The sequence below is a fragment of the Setaria italica genome, chromosome IV (assembly GCF_000263155.2).
Source record: "Setaria italica strain Yugu1 chromosome IV, Setaria_italica_v2.0, whole genome shotgun sequence".
In the NCBI taxonomy this organism is placed as follows: Eukaryota; Viridiplantae; Streptophyta; class Magnoliopsida; order Poales; family Poaceae; genus Setaria; species Setaria italica.
This window is the reverse complement of record NC_028453.1, coordinates 595,862-616,512: the sequence shown is the minus strand read 5'-3', so window position 1 is coordinate 616,512 and position 20,651 is coordinate 595,862. Positions and strand designations below refer to the sequence as shown.

General features: G+C 44.2%; 3 protein-coding genes across 9 annotated transcripts; all 3 read left to right on the top strand.

Annotated features, from left to right (window-relative positions):
• Positions 1-2,231: 2,231 nt before the first annotated feature.
• LOC101785640 (6-phosphogluconate dehydrogenase, decarboxylating 1) lies at positions 2,232-5,721 on the top strand. 3 transcript variants are annotated; one of them, XM_004964273.3, is made up of 3 exons: positions 2,232-2,545; positions 2,699-2,787; positions 3,993-5,721. In XM_004964273.3, exon 3 carries the CDS (start codon positions 3,996-3,998, stop codon positions 5,439-5,441), a length of 1,446 nt encoding a protein of 481 aa, XP_004964330.1. In that variant the 5' UTR covers positions 2,232-2,545; positions 2,699-2,787; positions 3,993-3,995; the 3' UTR covers positions 5,442-5,721. The 3 variants fall into 3 exon arrangements, with proteins under 3 accessions (XP_004964330.1, XP_012701064.1, XP_004964329.1); XM_012845610.2 differs by having other exon boundaries at positions 2,695-2,787; XM_004964272.3 differs by lacking the exon at positions 2,699-2,787 and having other exon boundaries at positions 2,236-2,545.
• Positions 5,722-6,094: 373 nt separating this feature from the next.
• On the top strand, positions 6,095-9,535 carry LOC101785237. The gene is made up of 8 exons (XM_004964271.3): positions 6,095-6,607; positions 7,387-7,467; positions 7,546-7,605; positions 7,730-7,773; positions 7,902-7,944; positions 8,882-8,953; positions 9,039-9,140; positions 9,214-9,535. The coding sequence occupies exons 1-8, from the start codon at positions 6,260-6,262 to the stop codon at positions 9,331-9,333; spliced, it is 870 nt and encodes a 289-aa protein (XP_004964328.1). The 5' UTR covers positions 6,095-6,259; the 3' UTR covers positions 9,334-9,535.
• Positions 9,536-9,965: 430 nt separating this feature from the next.
• LOC101777167 (putative acyl-activating enzyme 19) lies at positions 9,966-20,571 on the top strand. 5 transcript variants are annotated; one of them, XR_002677288.1, is made up of 19 exons: positions 9,967-10,274; positions 10,384-10,779; positions 11,251-11,447; positions 11,911-12,111; positions 12,540-12,681; positions 12,772-13,241; positions 13,392-14,113; positions 14,313-14,388; positions 14,479-14,565; positions 15,198-15,241; positions 17,224-17,332; positions 17,420-17,479; positions 17,672-17,756; positions 18,177-18,241; positions 18,493-18,552; positions 18,772-18,816; positions 19,335-19,438; positions 19,519-20,044; positions 20,126-20,571. XR_002677288.1 is itself a non-coding variant. In XM_004966536.3 (17 exons), exons 1-17 carry the CDS (start codon positions 10,043-10,045, stop codon positions 19,742-19,744), a joined length of 3,411 nt encoding a protein of 1,136 aa, XP_004966593.1. In that variant the 5' UTR covers positions 9,967-10,042; the 3' UTR covers positions 19,745-20,571. The 5 variants fall into 5 exon arrangements, 1 of the variants encoding a protein (XP_004966593.1); XR_002677289.1 differs by lacking the exon at positions 20,126-20,571 and adding an exon at positions 17,890-17,968 and having other exon boundaries at positions 9,966-10,274; positions 12,540-13,241; positions 19,519-19,556; XR_001163761.2 differs by having other exon boundaries at positions 12,540-13,241.
• Positions 20,572-20,651: the final 80 nt, after the last annotated feature.

Here is a 20,651-nt window from a genome sequence, read left to right as displayed (position 1 = left end):
TCTAAATGTAGATGAATTAAGAACTAATTGCACAGTTTTGTTGTACTTTACGAGACGAATCTTTTGAGCCTAATTAGTCAATATTTGGACAATAATTCACAAATACAAACGAAACGCTACAGTGTGCTACAGTGCTGTAACAGTAATTTGGCACCTCCCAAATTCCCCAACTAAACACGGCCCTGATACTCCTGAAGAAAGAAGGTAGAAATGTGTTCTGCTCCTGACTTGCAGCAGTCGCTAGATTTTTACTGATTCCTTCCAGCGTGTGTATTGTATGGGCAGTGTAAAATTTGTGCAGCGCATGCCCCGTGTGGCAAGTTGTCGGATTTAGGCCCCGTTTGGCAGCTAGAAAGCGGAAACGATTCTAGCAAGAAACACTAGAATCACTGCCAAACGGGCAAAGGGTGAAACGTTTCTTGTAGAAACGGTTCCAAGTGATTCAAATTTTTCTGCCTACAAATGTGAATGGGTGAAAACGTAGTTTCACAGTGATTATTCTGCAGTCAAACAGTCTAGTGATTCTGATTCGACATCCGAAACATTTCTTGTGAAAATCTAGATTTAAAACGTTTCTACAAGAATCTGGATCCCTACCAAATGGATCCTTAGTGACCGGCAGTCCACTAGGGATTACCCAGGTGCTAGATTCGTAGGTGAGGAGATCGCAAGACCAGAACCAACTTAGTATCCGGTCAGTCGGGAACGCGTGGTACTCTTATCCCTTGCATAGTAATTCAATTACTATGGTACGCGCGCAGTAATTTTGTTGTACTGGAAGAGCAGCGGCGGCATCAATGGCAGCGCTCCAAGCACACAAAAATCAAAATGGCAGCCGTTTTTTTTCCGACTCACCTGATCACTCCTCCCATAGACCCGTACGTACCGCCCTGGTAATTCTGTAGCGGATGGTCCCCTGCAATGTAACGTGATGTACTACTGTTCTTTCTTTCTTTTTTTTACAGTTGTGCCTTCTGCGTGAAAAAGAATTACTCTTCAACAGCAGGTGGTTGAACCATGTGATTGCAAGTTGAAACTGAATCCTGTTTCCCTGCTCGGCAGTTTCAATCTGATGAAACATTTCAAACGTAATGACCGCCAAGAAGGCCCAAGGTCAGCAGGCAAGCATGGATGGGCCCGTTTCTGCCCGTTGAATGAAGAAAGACGGAAGGTTGACCAACTGTTGACGACTAAAATTAACAGGATCTGGATAGACCGGTTACAAGATCAAGTTAAATCGGTCTTATCAAAGTGCTCCCAATGCAAATTGGACTTTACCATTGTGTAAATCGGCTTGCAAAGTATTTTGAAAATATTGGTGATATCTTTATTTCACCAAATGGTATTGTTTTGAGACCTTTAGCCGTCTCCCGGCGGTGGGTGACGCTCGAGCTGGCACTAATGAGGTCGAGCGATAGGGTCGAGGAGCCCGCATCTGCTCGCAGCCCTGGGCGGCTGCCTGTGCAAGGTCACCGCCGAGGACGACTGGGCCGTTGTACCCCCAAGCTAGGATGCCGCCGCCCATTCCTCCCACACACGACAGGCGCCGTTGTCCCTCCCGCCTGAACCCGCCACCATTCCCTCCACCTGCACAGGGCCGTAGAGGCCGTTCGCTCCTCTGCTCTTCCCACCCCCGAGCCCAGCCACCACCGCCGTCCATTCCTCCCGTGCTCGGCTGCCGTCGCTGTCCGCTCCTCCCGTTCTCTCGGGCCTGGCCGCCGCTACCGTCCCTCTCGCATGACGGGGGATCGAGAGGGAGAAGGCAGATTGACCTAACATGTGACCCTACATGTTATGACATATCATTGCACAGTCTGCATGCCATGCATGCAGTTTAACACGGATTATGGAGATTTGAACCTCACGGGAATGGATTAGCAAGTTTAGATATTTAGATGTGCATTTTCAGAGTTGGTGAATCAATTAGCAAGTTTAGGTATTTAGACGTGCATTTTTAGAGTTCGGAGCCCTGAGCCCTGGATGACACTCGTTCATTACCCCAACCCATTCTACTCAAACTGAAATATGCCTCCACTGTGTCTGTCTGTTTGTGTCGCCGCACCCGGATCACGTTGGTGCGAATACGATGATACCGGTATGGGTGAGCTCATGCTGACGGCGGCGTCGTCAGAAAGCTCAACGGATCTGAAACGGAAGATGCGATGCGCCACATCCCGCCCGCCTGGTGGCCTGGTGGGAAAGCGAAGGTCAGGTGGCGGCCCTCCCTCTCCTCTGACTCAGCCACCAACCCATCCATCCATCACGGGCTGGGCGGCTGGGCCGCCGGCTGCGAAGGATCCAGGGCCCACTCGTCGGCGGTGGAGGTGGTTGATCGAATCAACCGGAGCGGCAGCTGCGCAGGTGCGAAAGGGGGCAGGCGGGCCGATATTTCCGCGCTATTTAAAGCCCGCGCGGGGAGGAGGAGGAGGGGAGGGTAGGTGACTGACAGGTGCGCAGCTCCTCTCCATCGGCGGCGCGATTCACACCGGCGAGGCGAGGCGAGGCGAGGCTTCCTTCCGCGGTGCAGGCGCAGATCACCGGCGAGGTGAGGCTCCGGAATCCCCCCCATCTCTCTGGTGCTGCGAAATCTTTCTGTTTTCGCATCACCCCCCGCGTTCGATCCATCTCGCTGCTTAGATTATTTCCCCCCCAAAAAAGATTGAATTTTCTCTTAAGATCGTGCTTGCTCGCTAGCTAGCTCGCGCGACTGGAGGGAGCGACCGGTTGCGTTCGTTGTAGGAATCGGCGGCTCGATCCATCCTTCGGCGGGAGCCTTTACGGCGAGCGGTATGTCCTGTCTGCTTGCGTTTCCCTTTCTCAGGGGAATTTACTAGCTCGTAGCGATGGCCATAGATAGGTATGTGCCTGTGCCGGTGCTAGTTCCGATCGCCGAGCTGGTTAGTCTGCCGGTGGTCCGGATCCACCGGATGAAGTTGATGAACTCAGCTAGCTGACAGAGACGCGCTACCTTACCTTGTTGACCTGTTGCTCTTTCCCTCGAATGTAAATGGTACCAAAGCTTTTAATTGGTTCAGTCCGTTACAGTGTTTATTAGCAACGGATTAAAGGTTGGGTTCTACACTTGTCCGTCGTCCCTACCATCCCGTCGGTGCGATTTACTTACCACTAGCGAATAGCGATGCACATGTTTTGAGTATTAATCAAATACTTTTGAGCACGTGTCAGTGTTTAGAGTAGTATTAGTTAGTGTCCCCCAATACAGAGCACTCTCTGCATTTGACCTAACAGGCACGGACACTCAGGCTCTGTTATTGTTATGTGTGCCTGTGAACATTGCCTTGGATTCTCTAGCAGTCGTAGCTAACATGAATGCACATGCATACCCTAGCCCGATGGTTGAATCATATGGAGTGGCATATGTTTGGTGGAAACGAGATGACAGTTGTGTGCCTGATCATGCATTCTCTACTCCTAGTCCTATGTACCTTGTAACTCAGAGATGGCCATACGTTTTTTCCTTCATGTATTGACCTCAACGATAGGTGATTCATAGATAAAAAGTAGATTTATTGTCATTTGCATATGGGTTGCTAAAGTTTGAAACATAAGCTGTTTTGTTACCTGATGGTGAATTCACACATAAAGATGTAGGATGTAAATTTAAATTTCCTGTTATTTGCATATGGGTTGCTAAAATTTAAAATGTTTGCTGTTTAGTTACCTTACTATCCATACATAAAGATGTAGGATGTTTGGCAGCACAATGTGTTCAAATGCTTAAGATTAAAACCGTTTCTGTCATGCTGGCTATTTTTCATTTTTTTCCCCTGGCTTAGTTTTTCAGCATTTTGTTTCCAAACAACAAGTATTCAAGCTTATTATTCCTTGTCATTTACATGTATGGCCAATGCCACTGGATCTATAAAGATGTAACATGAATCTAATTTTTTTTACCCAACCTTTCAGGTTGGATCTTCATAGATTAGATTTTTACAAAACCTGATGTGTCCACTGCATTTTTTTCCATGTAGGAGATGGCGCTCACAAGAATCGGTCTTGCTGGCCTTGCGGTCATGGGGCAGAACCTTGCCCTCAACATTGCAGAGAAAGGCTTCCCCATCTCTGTGTACAACAGGACGACCTCCAAGGTTGATGAGACTGTGCAGCGTGCCAAGGCAGAAGGAAACCTTCCAGTGTACGGTTTCCATGACCCTGCATCCTTTGTGAACTCCATTCAGAAACCACGTGTCGTCATCATGCTTGTCAAGGCTGGTGCACCAGTTGACCAGACCATTGCAACGCTAGCAGCTCACTTGGAGCAGGGTGACTGTATCATTGATGGAGGAAACGAGTGGTATGAGAACACAGAGAGGAGGGAGAAGGCGACGGAGGAGCGTGGCCTCCTTTATCTTGGCATGGGTGTATCTGGAGGAGAGGAGGGTGCCCGCAATGGCCCGTCCTTGATGCCTGGAGGCTCATTTGAGGCATACAAGTACATTGAAGATATTCTTCTCAAGGTGGCTGCTCAGGTCCCTGACAGTGGCCCGTGTGTCACATATATTGGCAAAGGTGGATCTGGCAACTTTGTCAAGATGGTTCACAATGGGATTGAATATGGTGATATGCAGCTGATTGCTGAGGCATATGACGTTCTCAAGTCAGTTGGAAAGCTCACAAATGGTGAGCTGCAGCAGGTGTTCTCTGAATGGAACAAGGGTGAGCTCCTCAGTTTCTTGATTGAGATCACTGCGGACATATTTGGCATCAAGGACGACCAGGGTGATGGCTACTTGGTCGACAAAGTCCTGGACAAGACTGGGATGAAAGGAACTGGGAAGTGGACAGTGCAGCAGGCTGCTGAACTATCCGTGGCTGCTCCTACAATCGAGGCATCCTTGGACTCCAGGTTCCTGAGCGGTCTGAAGGATGAGCGTGTCGAGGCATCCAAAATCTTCCAAGGTGACTACTCTACTGGCCTGCCAGTGGACAAGGCACAGCTGATCGAAGACGTGAGGCAAGCACTCTACGCCTCCAAGATCTGCAGCTACGCGCAGGGCATGAACATCATCAAGGCCAAGAGCTCAGAGAAAGGATGGGGCCTCAACCTTGGTGAGCTAGCGAGGATCTGGAAGGGAGGGTGCATCATCCGCGCCATCTTCCTCGACCGCATCAAGAAGGCCTACGACAGGAACGCCGACCTCGCCAACCTCCTCGTGGACCCTGAGTTCGCCCAGGAGATCATGGACAGGCAAGCGGCGTGGCGCAGGGTCGTCTGCCTCGCCATCAACAACGGCGTCAGCACCCCGGGCATGTCCGCTAGCCTGGCCTACTTCGACTCCTACAGGCGGGACAGGCTGCCCGCCAACCTTGTGCAGGCGCAGAGGGATTACTTTGGGGCTCACACCTACGAGAGGGTCGACATGCCGGGTTCTTTCCACACCGAGTGGTTCAAGATCGCGCGCAGCAACTCCCAGAACTGAGCTGCTGCTGATGCTGCTCCACAGATGGCGTCGTATTTTCATCATTGTTGATCTCTGCGCAGTGTTGAGTAATCGGTAATGTACGACATGTAGGGGAGGTGCTGTGGTTGAATTTGATTCTTCAATCGCAGAGCTTGATCTGAGTCAGGAAGTTGTAGTTGTCTCAATCCTTTTCCGTGTAAGTGGCCCGGGATGGAGAACAATGCTATTTCTTGGAACTTGGATATTGATCGTTGTAAGTTTGTTCTATGAATAAAAGCATTTTTGACATGCTTAATCACTCTGCGTTCCTTTGTCTGATGAGCATCTGAACAACTGTGTCTGTTAGTAATATGTATCTCCATTCTATCTGTTTGCGTCTGTAACTTGCAGATGATAATCCATATCTTCGACTGCATTCTGAATTTGTTCTGCTGCTGTCTGTTCTGTTATTGATGCTTTATTTATACCCAAAAGATAATGTGCTCGCCGGAGCACGGAGGCTATGGCGCCGGAGCCACTTCTGAGCATCTGCAGGAGGAGCCGGAGCCGTTTTGGAGCTGCATGACGGAGCGCTCCGCGAGGAGCCCTCCTAAACTCGCCCTCAGAGTGTTTTCGTAGAAAGTAGATGACAAAATTATCAGCATATTATTACCGCGTCGCCCAGGCTCGCTGCCTGCTGGGCCCCACGCACCTCCCCCTCATCTCCACTCAACTCCTTCACCCGTTCCCCTCCGTCTCTCTTCTCAGTTCCCACTGCCGGCGACGAGTGGGCGAGCAGCGGCGCCCTCCGCCACGTCTTCGCCGGGCCCTTTGCCGGCGGTGAGCACCCACCAGGCATGCCCGCCCCTTGTCTTCCGTTCCTCCACTTCTGCCCCCAGCTTCCGCTACCGCCTCCGCGGCCCGCCGTTTGCCGCCAGTTGGCCATCGCCTCTTCGCCGGGCCGCTGGAGCCCCATCACCTTCTCCGTCTCCAGGGCTCGCGTTCCAGACCCTCCGCAGCGGCGGGCTGCGGTTGTTAGCGGCCGCGCGGTGCGTGAGGAACAACAGCAGTGGGGGCGCGCGGGTGATGAGGACGGGGAGGACCTCGGGGAGGCGCTCGATAGGACGCGGCAGCTCGTTGAGTGCGCCATGTTCGCGGCCGTCGCTGGACTCGCCTACTTCCTCAGCAATTCCCTCGCCATTGAGGTCTGCTTCCTTCCTTCTGCCCCTTGCCTGTCTATTTGTTGATTTGTTTATGGGAATGCTGCTACTTGCCCTCTTCAAAGAGCCGTAAATATGCTTCCTTTTGTGTTGTTATGGTAGAAAATACCTTGACGGCCATTTGGTACAATCAAACTGAACTGATAGTCCAAAATAATCAACGACGATTGAGGGGTCTGCTTGTTCTGTGATTAGAATGCTTCCACAACAAATTTTGCTGCTGTGCTGATACATAGGTCCCATATATTTGTTGTTTATTATTTGTTAAAGAAACCTCATCATGGGTTTCCTAACTGATTTAATGTCAAATGATCTGCATATTTTATTTAGAATTGAAGCCGCGTTAGTGTTACAATACAAGTTCTCTGAATGACCTGATCATTCTAAGAAATTGGGAACGGATTCAAATCAATTTCCGAAGATACAAACTGGGAAATGGAAAGACCTAACTAAATGTATTTTTCTACTCATCTGTTTGAATTTTAAATTTTAACCTATACAAGCATGTTTTGTGCGGAACATTGTGTCTAGAACTATCTTGATGTAATTACTTGAATGGTTATTTAGTACTAGTGGTTTTGGAACATTGTTTAGGGGGGATATAAAATTCACAGCAGATGGGTGAGGCATTGGTGATGACATCAGAATTTCGGTTGTTTGTCATGACATTTGCAAGCCGTAGCCCTTTATGACGTGTTTAGCAATGCAGAGTTGATGGCAATGCTTTGAAGCAAACTTATTCCTTTGTTTTCTTGCTGATGCAGAATTATTTTAGTTGCTTTTTTCCATTGCCGATAGTAATCTCCTCCTTAAGATGGGGACTAGAAGCTGGCAGGAAAACTGTGGTAAGTCCAATTAAATTGTTCACTTTAATTTATTATTTTGCCAAATTTATATAGCTGTTTCTTGAAATGCCTCACCAGGTGGCTACTGTTTTACTGCTATTCACATTATCTGGCCCTGTTAAAGCATCATCTTATCTGGTACGTAAAAATCTGCTTATATGTTATATTTTAGCTACCTATATTTGTTGGATTAAAGAATATAATGAAAGCATTGAGATTATTGCACTTATTCCCCTTACACATTCCTTGCACTTTTTTGCAGCTTATGCATGGAGTTGTCGGTCTCATCATGGGTACTGTTTGGAGGTGAGAAGTACAAAGGTTAAATTTGAAGCTTCTGCTTTCACCATTGGCTTCTTTCGCCGCAATATCTACTTATAGATTTAAGCATGCATGCATGCAAGTGATAACATTGTTTCCTCCTCTGTCATCAGATTGGAGACCAATTGGATTGTTTCCATCATCCTCTGCTCCATTGTAAATTCTCTGATCTTCGTTTTAAATTCCTTGCTGACCCATACAGATTATACATGGCATCTTCTTAAGCATCATGAGCTCTGGGTCTGAACCTGTAGCCTCACTATGAAGTTTGTCTATGGAGTTATTCAGGCATAAATTTACAGTTCTACATATAACTAAATCGAATTGTCTAGCTTAAAGCATTGTTTTAGTTGTAAATCTTATTAATCTTGGTGCTAGTTCTTGTCATAAAGTTACCAAGCCTTTTAAAACGAGGACTAAATTGCATGGAATTGTCCTTAAACTTGTCTTAGGATATGATCAAGGTCCCTAAACTTATTAATTATGCCACACGAGGTCTAAATGTTGCTCATTACCATGGACATGATTACACAGCATGGTTCAAGATCTTCCAAATAATCAGAAACATATGAATGCAAATGCTAATTATGGGAGATTTGGACCTCACACTTAACAACTGCATTTTAAGATTTTAGGAATATGGATGATACTTTGGGACAAGTTTAAGGACCATGTAGATTTTACTCTTTATAAACCAGAACCAAATAGTTTTTGTCAAGTGAAGAGGGGTAAGACGTGTCCAGCTTGCTTTGTTCTTAACTTCATTTCTTATACGAGAATATGAACGAGTGAAACTTCAACATTGTATAAGAGCCATGGTGGGAACTGGTTATAGATTCTGGTACAAAATGTCAATAAAGGAGAAGGGGGTAATCCATTGGTTGAAATTATATCCAAATTGCTGAGCACTGTTACTTTTTAAAGGGTAAGAAGTAACCTGATATTTCCTGTCAGTTTTCCTTGCCGGTTTCATAAGATGGAAGTCTGATTTTTAAAAGAAATTAAGCCAACTGATCTCTGAAGTTGCGGCGATCTATGTTGTTGTTTTACAGCATGGAACAAGCTGAGTCTAATCTTACAATTCGTCTTGTAGGTCCGTGCCCTGGGAGCTTGTGGTTATGTGCTAGTGTCATCGTTTCTCATAAGAGAAAACATTCTCGCACTGGTACGTGTACTCATTCCCTATTCAACCTTAAGAGTAGATTTGATAAAAAGAATTTGTCTATTCAGTAACTTGTACTCAATTTCAGATAACGGTTAATATTCATGCTTCGTTGACATATATCCTAGCGGCAGCTGGTGTGAACTCAATTCCTTCCATGGATGCAATATATGTACTGTTTGGGACATTGGTAATTCCTGAACTGATAAGCTGGGCTTTTTGAACAAGCTGTTTCCAATTTTAACTTTGTTTTTCTGTTGCAGCTTCTACTTAACTGCGCATTCTTCGTCTTCCTCCTGCATGTATTGTATACAGTATTCCTGACGAAGCTTGGGATAAAGCCATCGCTGAGACCACCAAGATGGCTGGACAACGTTCTATGAAATTAGGAGTAGAAGGGCACCGTAGTGACTGTTTTACTAATTTGTGGATGGAAGCTGGCACTCTGACAGAGCCTGTAAAATGAGCTCTCTTGTTCAACCTTCTGGGTACATGATCCTTGTTGCGATAGTTAGTGAATGATCAAATGTGGTCTCAATTGTCAGCATATATATTACAGAATCAGCGAAGGATTTTAGTTAACAATATGCTCAAAATGTCCCAAGCAAATCAAAGCATGCAAAAAAAACTAAACGAAAAAGTTCTTATCCCTCTCTAAGCTAATGCAGGTCGTTTTAGCTTTTTTATGCATAGTTTTTGCTATGCATATAGATATAGTGTACGTCTAGATGTATAATAATATCTATGAACTTAGAGAAGCTAAAATAATCTATAATTTGTTAAGGAGTAAGTATAATCTATGCCGTCGATCACAAGATAAGCAGGTTGATGAGTATTAAGCAAGGCTACAGCAGAGGTTATTGGTATTATCAGCCGTCAGGAAGTTGAGGAGTCCAGCATTACGTCAACTCGTGCCGAAGGCGTATTCTCTTCACAAGGCTCAGGACTCAGAGTACGCGAACCGAGCACGGAGGCGTATTTTTTCCGACCATAGAAGCAGCAGAGGCGCGCGTAATTGTTCCACTCGCGCAGGCGCAGTTCGAATCGCCTCAGTTCTTCTCCGGCGGCCGGCACCAATCCTTCAGCCGTGGAATGGCGGAGGCGGAGGTGGGGGCGGCGGAGCTGTGCTGCATCTCTCACGCGTTCGACCGCGCCGCTCGCCGGGACCCCGACCGCCTCGCCGTCATCCACGCGCCGGCCTCAGGCGGCGACGGCGAGGAGCGCCGCTTCACCTGCGCGGACCTCCTCGCCGCCGTCGCCTCTCTCTCCCGCCGCATCGCCGCCGCACATGGCGGCACTCCCACCGACCGCCTCGAGCACCCAGGTGCGTCAACCGCGGTGCCCGCTCTGTTGTTTGTGCTGCTAGTTCGTTCCCTCCCTGTTGTAATTTCGTGTCCGGAGCTGATCCCCAACGAATTCGGAATGGACCCTAGGATCTCGGGGCGGCGGCGCGGAGCCGAGGGTTGTCGGGGTGCACGCCTCGCCGTCGGTGGAGTACGTCGTCGCCGTCCTCGCCGTGCTCAGGTGCGGCGAGGCGTTCCTGCCGCTGGACCCGGCGTGGCCAGAGGAGAGGGTCTCGTCGGCCGTCTCGGCTTCCAACGCTGCCCTCGTCGTCTCATCAGTTGGGTCGCAAGGAGCCCCCGTGTTTGAGAGCAGCCCTTGCCCTGTTCTGCACTTGGGTGGTGACATCCGGCAATGGTCTCGGGACGAAAATGGTGGAGAGGACCTTGCCTGGCCGTGTGAGCGCGACAGACCCAGGAAGTTCTGCTATGTGATGTTTACCTCTGGTTCCACTGGGAAACCCAAGGGCGTTTGTGGCACCGAGAAAGGTACTCTATGCCCTTGTTGGAGCTCGGTTGCTTGAGCTCTGTTCACTGCATAATCTTGTGCAGATGTTGATAAACCTTATCCCTCGTTTTTCTCTTTGTTGTGATTTTGACATCACTAATGAATAGGTCTCAGTATGTTTCTAAAATTAAAGTGTTAACCATTGGGAAAAAATTGTATACTATTTGTTCACGGTCATGATTGTCTTATGGTAATGAAATGTCTTGTTCAGTCAATTCTACTAAGGAAATTACATATAGTCACACCTGAAATTTTATTGGTATCAGAAATCTAGAATATATATGGCCAGGTCCGTGTTGAGGTAGTTTGTCTTAGTCTCTCAGAGCATAGGGTTTATTTTTTACTTTTTCTTTTTTGCCATGGTGTTGTCTTTTACTGTTTCAGATTGTACTTCTAGGTTCACTTTGGCAGCGACCTTACGAACACTTGTTTCTTTTGCTACCATATCATAGGTCTTCTCAATCGCTTTTCGTGGATGCAAAGAAGGAATCCTCTATGTTCAGATGATGTGTTGTTGTTTAAGACATCTATCAGCTTTGTTGACCATCTACAGGAGTTCCTTTCTGCGGCGTTGACTTGCACAACACTTGTCATTCCTCCTCCCAGTGAGTGGAGAGCTAATCCAGCATCCTTGGCCAACTTGATTAAGGTTGCATGGATCTTTTCCCTAATGAAACGCTAACATGCTTATTGTGGTGGAAATAGTAGGGAACACAAAAGGATGTACTGCTTTCCGTGGCAATTAGGTTTATTACAAAATGTTCCATTAGCGTGTCTGCTTGTTTTTGACACATACAGAGGGAGTCTTTCAGAGAAACTTTGCTAATATAGCCATTCTAAATTTTGATTACAAATTACATTTAATGTATTGAGTTTGGATGTTCAGAAATTATACAACTAGATTTGTCTTGGAAAATATTTTCATAAAAGCGTACATTTCTATAGTATTATAAGTGTACTACAAAAAAGTAGTAGTCAAAATTGTGTTTTGTAGACTATTGTTGTCTGAAATGTCACTTATTTGCGACTGGAGGGAGTACAAAGCTTACTATTCCCTTCATTCGTTTTGGCATAGCATTGACATTGCATTTGCATCTTACTTGTCATCCTAGGTTTACCGGATATCAAGGATGACTTTGGTTCCATCACTTATGGAGATAATACTACCTGCCCTGGCAAAAAAACTTCCTGATGGCTGTAACCCACTTAAGATCCTAATAGTTAGCGGGGAACTTCTTTCAGTCTTGTTGTGGAAGAGGGTCTATGAAGTTCTGCCAGAGACTACTATCATAAATCTGTATGGAACAACGGAGGTGATGATATTTCTATTGTTTCAGATGAATTTGAGGGGTTTTTTTTGGCTGGCATATGGACATGTGGTTGTGGCTTGCTTTTCTTAGAATATAATAACGATTTTTTTTTGCCTTATCTTTGTGTAATGGTAGCCTCATGACCAGGAGTGCTTTGGTGACTTGTTTGGTTTACGGCATTTATTAACCACAATTTTTTGTTCCATGCTGCTGTTTACCCCCTACATATACAAATCATGTGATTTCTGACAAGATGCATTCACTTTCCAAGCTGACCACTAATAATATTCTAATATGAGAACATGTCTGGATTGACCAAGTGAAATCAGTTATAGTGTGTTTTCATAGTTCCATTAGACTATATGTTCACAGTATCATACCATCATGTTAGAGCACAATTTTAAGAGTTTGCAGATGCACTTATGTTTCAGGTTTCTGGTGACTGTACATTCTTTGACTGCAAAGATTTGCCTACAATTTTGGAGCGAGAAGACTTGAACAGTGTGCCAATTGGATTTCCTATTTCAAATTGTGAGGTTTCTCTTGTCACTGAAGATGGACTTGGAGATGAAGGTGAAATCTCTGTCAGTGGAGCATGCTTGTTTTCTGGCTATTTAGCTGATCCCATGACAAGTAACGGCCTTGGCGACAATGGAATTTCAGCATACTATAAAACAGGTGACTTTGGTCGACGCCTAAAGACCGGTGAACTTATTTTCCTTGGGAGAAAGGACCGTACCGTTAAGATTTATGGGCAGCGTTTCTCACTGGAGGAGGTAGAATCCACCTTAAGGGAACATCCTGATGTCAGTGACGCTGCTGTTACTTTTCAAGGTAATGGATCTCTTGATTTTAAGGCATACCTGGTGCTGAAGAGTAACGATGAATTTCCGAAATGTTATAGTCGATTAAATTCTTCTCAAGATATCATGGCACCACTTCGAAGTTGGCTCATCATGAAGCTTCCACTAGCTATGGTTCCAAGGCTTTTTATCCCCATGGAATCATTGCCTTTGACTTTGTCAGGAAAGATTGACTATGCAAAGTTATCTAGCTTGGAGTGGGCATTGGGACCTTGTGAAATTGAGTCAGAAAACAGTCCAGTTGATGCTCATATGCAAGTTATTAAAAAGGTACGTTCTTATCCTTAATGACTGTTGCTATACTTTATTCTTACCCTTTCTCCTAAGAAACAAACTGTTAATTCTGCCATTTAATTTCAGTAATTATTTTTGTGTATATTATTTATTCATGATTTATTGACATAATTTGTACTGAAATAGGCATTTTCTGATGCCCTACTTGTTGATGAAGTTTCCGAGTATGATGATTTCTTTGCCTTGGGCGGTAACTCAATTGCTGCTGCACATGTGGCTCACAAGTTGGAGATTGATATGAGACTACTTTATATCTATACCACTCCTTCTAAGCTTTTGCATGCTTTATTTGTGGAGAGCAGTTGTGTCGTTTCTCCTACACATGAGTTTCACAACAGGAAGAGGTTGAAAGTATCAGCAAGCATATCAGGCTCCTTCGATCCAGTTTCTGCACATTTGGATAATAACTTACATGGGAAAGGGAATATAGATGAAGAAGGCAAACATGATCACTTTGCTGGGAATCATGTAAATGAAACAGTTGGCCAGCTTAATAAAAATATGAATAATGATAGATACCGGGTGAAAGATCTCTGCTCAGATGCATGCTTGAATGATGGAATTTTCAGTGGCAGCCCATCGTCACCATGGATCCTAAATTTTTACTTGCAAAAGAAGTGGTCTTTTGGTCGTTGCAATAGATTTATGCATGGTTATGAAGGGATCCTAAAAGTTGAAGATTTTTGCACATCTATTCCATACAACAAAAGAGGTTACCTCGTGAAACTTTGGGACATTCTTCTGGATTCATGTGTTGATGCTTCACCTTTGCTTGTTGTGAACAATGGGATGGTTAACATTTTTATTGGTTCTCATTCACACTTGTTCCTCTGCATTGATGGTTGTAGGTGAGCATTACTTGTTGCAGGAAAATTATGTTTCTTTTAATTAGGATCCATGTGCCTCATCTGCTCTAAAGCCTTTCTTTCTTTTAGCTTATGCTACCAGTCATTTGTTACATTTAAATTTGATTTGATGGGAAAACTAGTTCCATCTTGTGTGTGAACGCTGAATTTTGTTAGAATTTGCTTCTAATTTGTTTTGCAGCGGTTCAGTGAGGTGGAGTGTCAAATTGGAAGGTCGTATTGAGTGTTCTGCCGCAATAACTGGTGATTTCTCAGAGGTAACATTGTAACAGTAACTCTTGAACTTCACCTAAAAAATTAACCAGTTTATTAAGCATTCTGACAGTTCATGCATATATTTTCTACAGGTTGTCATTGGATGTTATAAAGGGAAAATTTACTTCCTTGATATGTCTACAGGAAAACTATCCTGGACCTTTCAAACTGATGGGGAGGTACTTTGACCTGGGAAACTTTTCTGCTTTCTTAGAATTTCATTCATTTACATTTGTGTTGGAATGTCGAAAAGTGTCATGGTTGGCAGGACATACTACAGGAAGAGGAAAGGTAAGGTAGTGGCAGGTTAGGAATATGTGTTGGGACCCTTTGGGCCCAATGGTCATTGGAATAATTGAATTAGATTGAATTCTATCTATAAAGAATCAATATAATAGGTAGCTTAGGGTGAAGTCATCTCCCCTATATATATGAGGAGATTTGTGTTAATGAGAATTAAGAAGTAATTTGGGATTTGTCCCATCCAACTCTCCTGCCTCCCTGCGCCAGCACCCCATCCTTCCTGCGCCATCTCTCTACTTCCCTCCCCTAGGCGCCCATGGCCGCCACCCCCTCTAAAACCCTAACAAAAAGGTCACAGTTCTCCAACTGTTGAGTTCTGGTGTGTTGATCACACAGTTAACGTTCTATGAAAGATATGTAATGACTATTTTCATATAATATAGGATATGTAATGGTACGTTAAGGTCATTACGTGAAAGAACACCTTAAGCATGTTCATTGCTACAATGAACCATACTGTTATCATCCCGTGTCTTAAATTACTAAATTAGGGATTCTTTTTTTTCAGGTAAAAATGCAACCAGTTGTGGACAGGACGAGGAACTTAATATGGTACTTCTATAACTTTTCCTTTTCACTTTCATCCAATATGCATGAGTATTCATTGTGTTTTCTCTGCTATATATATCCTTTTTGGTACCTTTCGTCCTTACTGCTATTCCCCTGTACCTCCTAATTGCTCTCAAAGTCCCAAAATGGTTTATCAAAGCTATTGACAAAATCAGAAAAGGTTTCTTGTGGAAAGGAAGAAAGGAAGTGAATGGTGGCTGCTGCCTAGTGGCTTGGGAGAAGGTTAACAGACCCATCGACCTTGGTGGCCTTGGAATCCATAATCTGGAAATCATGGGATGGGCTCTACAAATGAGATGGCTTTGGTTGAAAAAACCAAACCAGATCGGCCATGGGCTGGCCTAGATGTCCCTGTTCATACTAACTCCCTTGCCATGTTTGCCATTTCGATGGTGACATCTATTGGTAATGGGGCAAATACCCTGCTCTGGTCTGATCATTGGTTGCATGGCTGTTCCTTGGAAGAACTAGCACCTGAAATTCATAAAAGTGTTCCCATGAGGATAAGGAGACAAAGAACAGTGGAGCAAGCCCTGCGTGATCGCACCTGGGTCGCTGACATAAGGGGAGCTCTTAGCATGGCTGGTCTAACTGAATATCTGCAACTACGGGATGCCCTGGCTGACATTACTCTACCAATCCGATGACCTGCACAGGTGGAAGCTCGAAGCCTCGGGCCAGTTCTCTACTAGATCAGCATACAGGGCATTCTTTGTCGGTTCTATAACTTTTGAACCCTGGAAACGGCTCTGGAAATCATGGGCTCCAGGAAAATGTAAAACGTTTATTTGGTTGGCCATCCGAAACCGTTGTTGGACAGCTGACCAACAACAACAACAACATAGCCTTTCAGTCCCAAGCAAGTTGGGGTAGGCTAGAGTTGAAACCCAACAAGAGCCACAAATCAAGGTTTGGGCACATGAATAGCTGTTTTCCAAACACTCCTATCCAGGGCTAAATCTTTGGGTATATTCCATCCCTTCAAATCTCCTTTTATTGCCTCTTCCCATGTCAATTTTGATCTTCCTCTGCCTCTCTTCACATTACTGTCACACCTTAGGGTTCCACTATGCACCGGTGCTTCCGGAGGCCTTCGTTGGACATGTCCAAACCATCTCAGCCAGTGTTGGATAAGCTTTTCTTCAATTGGTGCTACCCCTAATCTATCACGTATATGTGGACAGCTGACTGATTGGAAAAAAGGGGACTTCCTCACCCTGAGCAGTGCCCTCTCTGCGATCAAGAAAGTGAGACAGTTCAGCATATATTAACCTCATGTGTATTTGCTAGACAGTTTTGGCACAGCATCCTCCAGCCACTGAATTTGTCCAACCTGGTGCCGAACCGCAGGATCAGTTCCTTTGCGGATTGGTGGAGGAAATCCTTGAGGAAAGTTCAGAAACAGCAGAAGAAGGGATTTAATTCCCTGATTATACTTGGAGCATGGGCCCTTTGGAAACATCGCAATGCCTGTGTCTTTGAAGGTACTGCTCCTTGCATTCAGGGGGCTACACAGGCTTTCAAGGATGAAATCCAACTGTGGCAGCTCGCTGGGGCCAAGGGGCTAAATGCCCTGGACCTAGGGAGGCTGCTGGTCTAGAGTGTGGCTGAGGTAGCCCGGTCAGGTCCTTTTTCTTGCTTAAGCCGTAAGTTTCTTTGTAAGTTGAGACCTCACACCTCTCACTATGGTCCAAGGTGAGATGGTGTTTCTGTAATTGGCCTTTTTATTCTCTCTTAATATAAAGATACGCAGCTCTCCTGCGTGTTCGAGAAAAAAAATCCTTTTTGGTGAAAACATTATTTTTGTGCAATATAAAAGTCTAGTTTTCTGTTGATATCAAAGGTCTATCCAGCTTGACCTCTTTTCTATCAGAGATGTAGCATAAAATGTGCACAGAAGATTTCTCTAATTCTATGCAGCTGAATTGTTTTTAACTAATAACACTGCCATGTATGTTTCGCAGGTGTGGCTCCTATGACCATTACTTATATGCTTTAAATTACAAAGATCATTGCTGCACTTACAAAATTTCTTGTGGTGGAAGCATTTATGGTTCTCCTGCTGTAGACATGGTACTAATTCACAGTAAGCATATTTACAATTTACTGAATATTCAGATGGTCTCTATTAATATTATGTCATCTATTACCTCCTTGCAGGCACAAAACATAATCTATGTCGCATCTACGAGTGGCCTTGTGGCTGCAGTGTCATTTGAGGTGATTTAAGATGTACTCTTATAACTTTATATGGCAAAAGCACTCATGTTTTTTCCCCTCTCCTCATTAGCATGTTGTCTGTTCATGGGATGTCTTCACTCTCCAGCAAAACTTGATAACACGAATGAGTACATTAATAACATGTCAACATTGAATGTTTAGAGTCTTCACTGATTTCTTTTGGTGGAACAGGAACCATCATTCAAGATGATTTGGCAATATGAAGCTGGTGCACCAATATTTGGTTCTCTCGCCTTAGATCATCAAAGTGGAAAAGGTATTTCAACAAACATTTGACATTGATATCCTGGAATATATGCACACATACTAATATACTTTGTCAAAAAAGCTCGTTAGTGCATAATAATACCTTATCATCAATAAGAACTATATCGCATTGAATGTTGTAGGGCAACTCTTCACTGATCAAGCATCATTTCCTGGTTATATACAATCATGTTTAAGGATGGCAAGGTCAATGCTTGTAGGGTGCGATTTCGTCCAGTTGCACCATACTAAATCAGCCTCTATGTATACACGTTGCATCTTTTCTGACATTATATCAAGATCTGAATATATATGCCATCTTTTTCATACCTCATGCCAATCTGAGCCAACATAGAGTGTGCTATATATTTTTTTTCTTCTATGTGCAGACTGACAGTTTTGTGCTGATTACTACACTTGCAACATGCAGTTATTTGTTGCTTGGTGAATGGCCTAGTTATCGCATTGAACTCACAAGGCACTGTTATTTGGAAGGTATTTTCTTTTTCCCCATACCTGTGTTTTTTTAGCCAGGGGAAATACATATGTATAGTCGACTAAGAAAAAAAATGAGCTATCGAAGCTTACAATGTGAACTAACTTGGCCATATATCACATGGCTTCAACAAGAAAGAGAAAAAATATATTCACACTGATTTTGCCACATTTCATCTGATTTTCTTGTGTTATGCGGTCTCAACATATTTATTTGTGTCCAAAGTCATAACTACTTGTTAAAAATCCAGGCAGCTGTTGGTGGTCCTATTTTTGCTGGTGCATGTTTGTCACCCACTCTCCCATATCAGGTGTGGTCTCTGTTTATATGCACTTTCGACAATCACTTCATGTATAGTGTGGATCTTTTGTCCTGTGTTCATAGAACTATTTCATTCTTGAGTGTATATTATTTACATTCTTGAGTGGATCTTTTGGCACTACTGGTTTGAGCTTTACTGCATTGATAATGTTATGTGTTTCCAGTTTGAATGAAACTAAGCAAATCTTTTGCCTTATGTCACTGACAGGTGCTTATACCTTCCCGTGATGGCAGTTTATACTCTTTCGATATTGTAAGTTTTGATTTCCTTGTACCTTTTAATTTAGTGACTAATGAAACATGCACGTTAAACAGTTTGCTTCATGTCATCAATATATATTTTTTGAACATGGTGCTTCCAAATTGTCATTTGTGGTAGTTGAAGTTGTTGCTCTGCTGCCTTTCTTTTAAAGATACATATTTGTTTTCAGATTCTAATTTCGCTATTGCTGGTAGTTTTAAAAAACACTTGTCTGAACCAATTAAGCTGTGCTTATGGTGTTTTGGAATAATAGGTACGTAAAAGGTTATTTTCACAGAAGTGTTACCTAGCAAATTTAAAACTTTTGTTTTGGTACCCATAACATAAGAATGACAGTTTTTCACAAACATATTCAAGTAGTTGATGCAAAAAATTGTGACCTTTTCTTGCATTTTGGTGGTCCTTCTTTTCGTTATTAGTGCATACCACAGTAGGGGGTTTCTTCTACTTTTTTCTGTAAAAAGATTCATTGTGTGAAGTGATTTTTCATTTACAACTTCTTGTTGCAGGCTTCTGGTGCCCTTCTTTGGGTATACAATGTTGGGGATCCAATTACTGCATCTGCTTTTGTTGATGAGCTGTTAACATCAGAGTCATTCGGACCATCTGAGAGGTACTGAACTTACTGGTTGTGTAGTCATTAACTTAGCTATTCAATGTTTAGGAAATGACATGTCTGCCTTTTCTTTTCAGATTTGCTTGTGTCTGCACGAGTTCTGGGAAGGTCCATGTCATCAGGATTAGAGCTGATGCTAAGCAGGAGCAAGCTGGCAGAGGTGTTAAATATGAGCAATTGGTCCAAGGATTGGCGTCCATTGATCTTCCAGGCGACATATTTTCATCACCCTTGATGATTGGTGGACGCATCTTTGTTGGATGCAGAGATGATCGGTTGCATTGTCTCACGGTCACCTCATAGCTTCAAGCGATTTCATCGGAGGGGTTATAATTCGCCATGCCTGGCTGGCCGCTCGACATCATGTCTTCTGTGACGAGCCTTTTCTTACTACTAAGGCGCAGGGCAAAGCACAGTGCGTGATAGGACATGATGCCCCGAGGAAAGTATTCTGAGTGGCCTGATCATTCGACGATCGGCTAGGGATGAGTGGAGGCTCCATCTCCTGGTGGTTGGATCTCCAATGGTTACCTTGCACGTCTGCACATGTAGAGCCTGCTCGCAACGCAAGGGCTGCCTGATTACCTGAAGGCCATTGATCGAGTGAGTGCTTGCCTTCCAACCTCACGTTGCCATCACGGGACTTGCATTCACCCCACGTTAACCATTGTTGGTACCCTGCAGGGCTGTTGAGTCATGCTTTTGTTCCCTGTGTTCTCCCGACTTTATCAGCGGTGACTGAACCGAAGCTGACTGTTTTGCCCGCAGCAATAGGCAGAGGCTGTACAATTGCTCACACACCATGTCCGGTGTGATGGGCAGAGAGCCGTTGAAATTGATGTAGATAGACCAATGCAAGCAGTGTTGTAGCTGCAGTTTCGTTCTACTTGCTGCACAGAAGCCAAAACTTTCAGTGAGGCGTAGTACATTTATACTATTTTATGTTTTGATGGGACAATGTCCCTCAAGAAAATGTATTAAAATCAATCCTACACTCTGAATATAGCATGCGCAAGTTTACTTTGGATTAGAATTCTGTATATGTTTCCTTGTTCCAATTTTCAAAGGGGGACTCTGTAAAAAAAGCTGACAAGTTGCAATGACATTGAAGCAGGCATGAGTCTTAACAATTCTTTTTTGTGTAGTTCAAAATTTGATCAGGTAAACAATCCTGATTACTGTCAAGTTGCCGCTGCAAAAAGGTAAAGTT

Excerpts from the sequence above, each read along its gene's own strand:
- LOC101785640 (XM_004964273.3), top strand. The coding sequence starts at position 3,996 with ATGGCGCTCACAAGAATCGGTCTTGCTGGCCTTGCGGTCATGGGGCAG.
- LOC101785237 (XM_004964271.3), top strand. The coding sequence starts at position 6,260 with ATGCCCGCCCCTTGTCTTCCGTTCCTCCACTTCTGCCCCCAGCTTCCG. Across the intron at positions 6,608-7,386 it reads GCAATTCCCTCGCCATTGAG|AATTATTTTAGTTGCTTTTT; the intron begins GTCTGCTTCCTT and ends TTGCTGATGCAG. Across the intron at positions 7,774-7,901 it reads ATCATGGGTACTGTTTGGAG|ATTGGAGACCAATTGGATTG; the intron begins GTGAGAAGTACA and ends CTCTGTCATCAG.
- LOC101777167 (XM_004966536.3), top strand. The coding sequence starts at position 10,043 with ATGGCGGAGGCGGAGGTGGGGGCGGCGGAGCTGTGCTGCATCTCTCAC. Across the intron at positions 10,275-10,383 it reads CGACCGCCTCGAGCACCCAG|GATCTCGGGGCGGCGGCGCG; the intron begins GTGCGTCAACCG and ends AATGGACCCTAG. Across the intron at positions 14,114-14,312 it reads CTCTGCATTGATGGTTGTAG|CGGTTCAGTGAGGTGGAGTG; the intron begins GTGAGCATTACT and ends TTTGTTTTGCAG.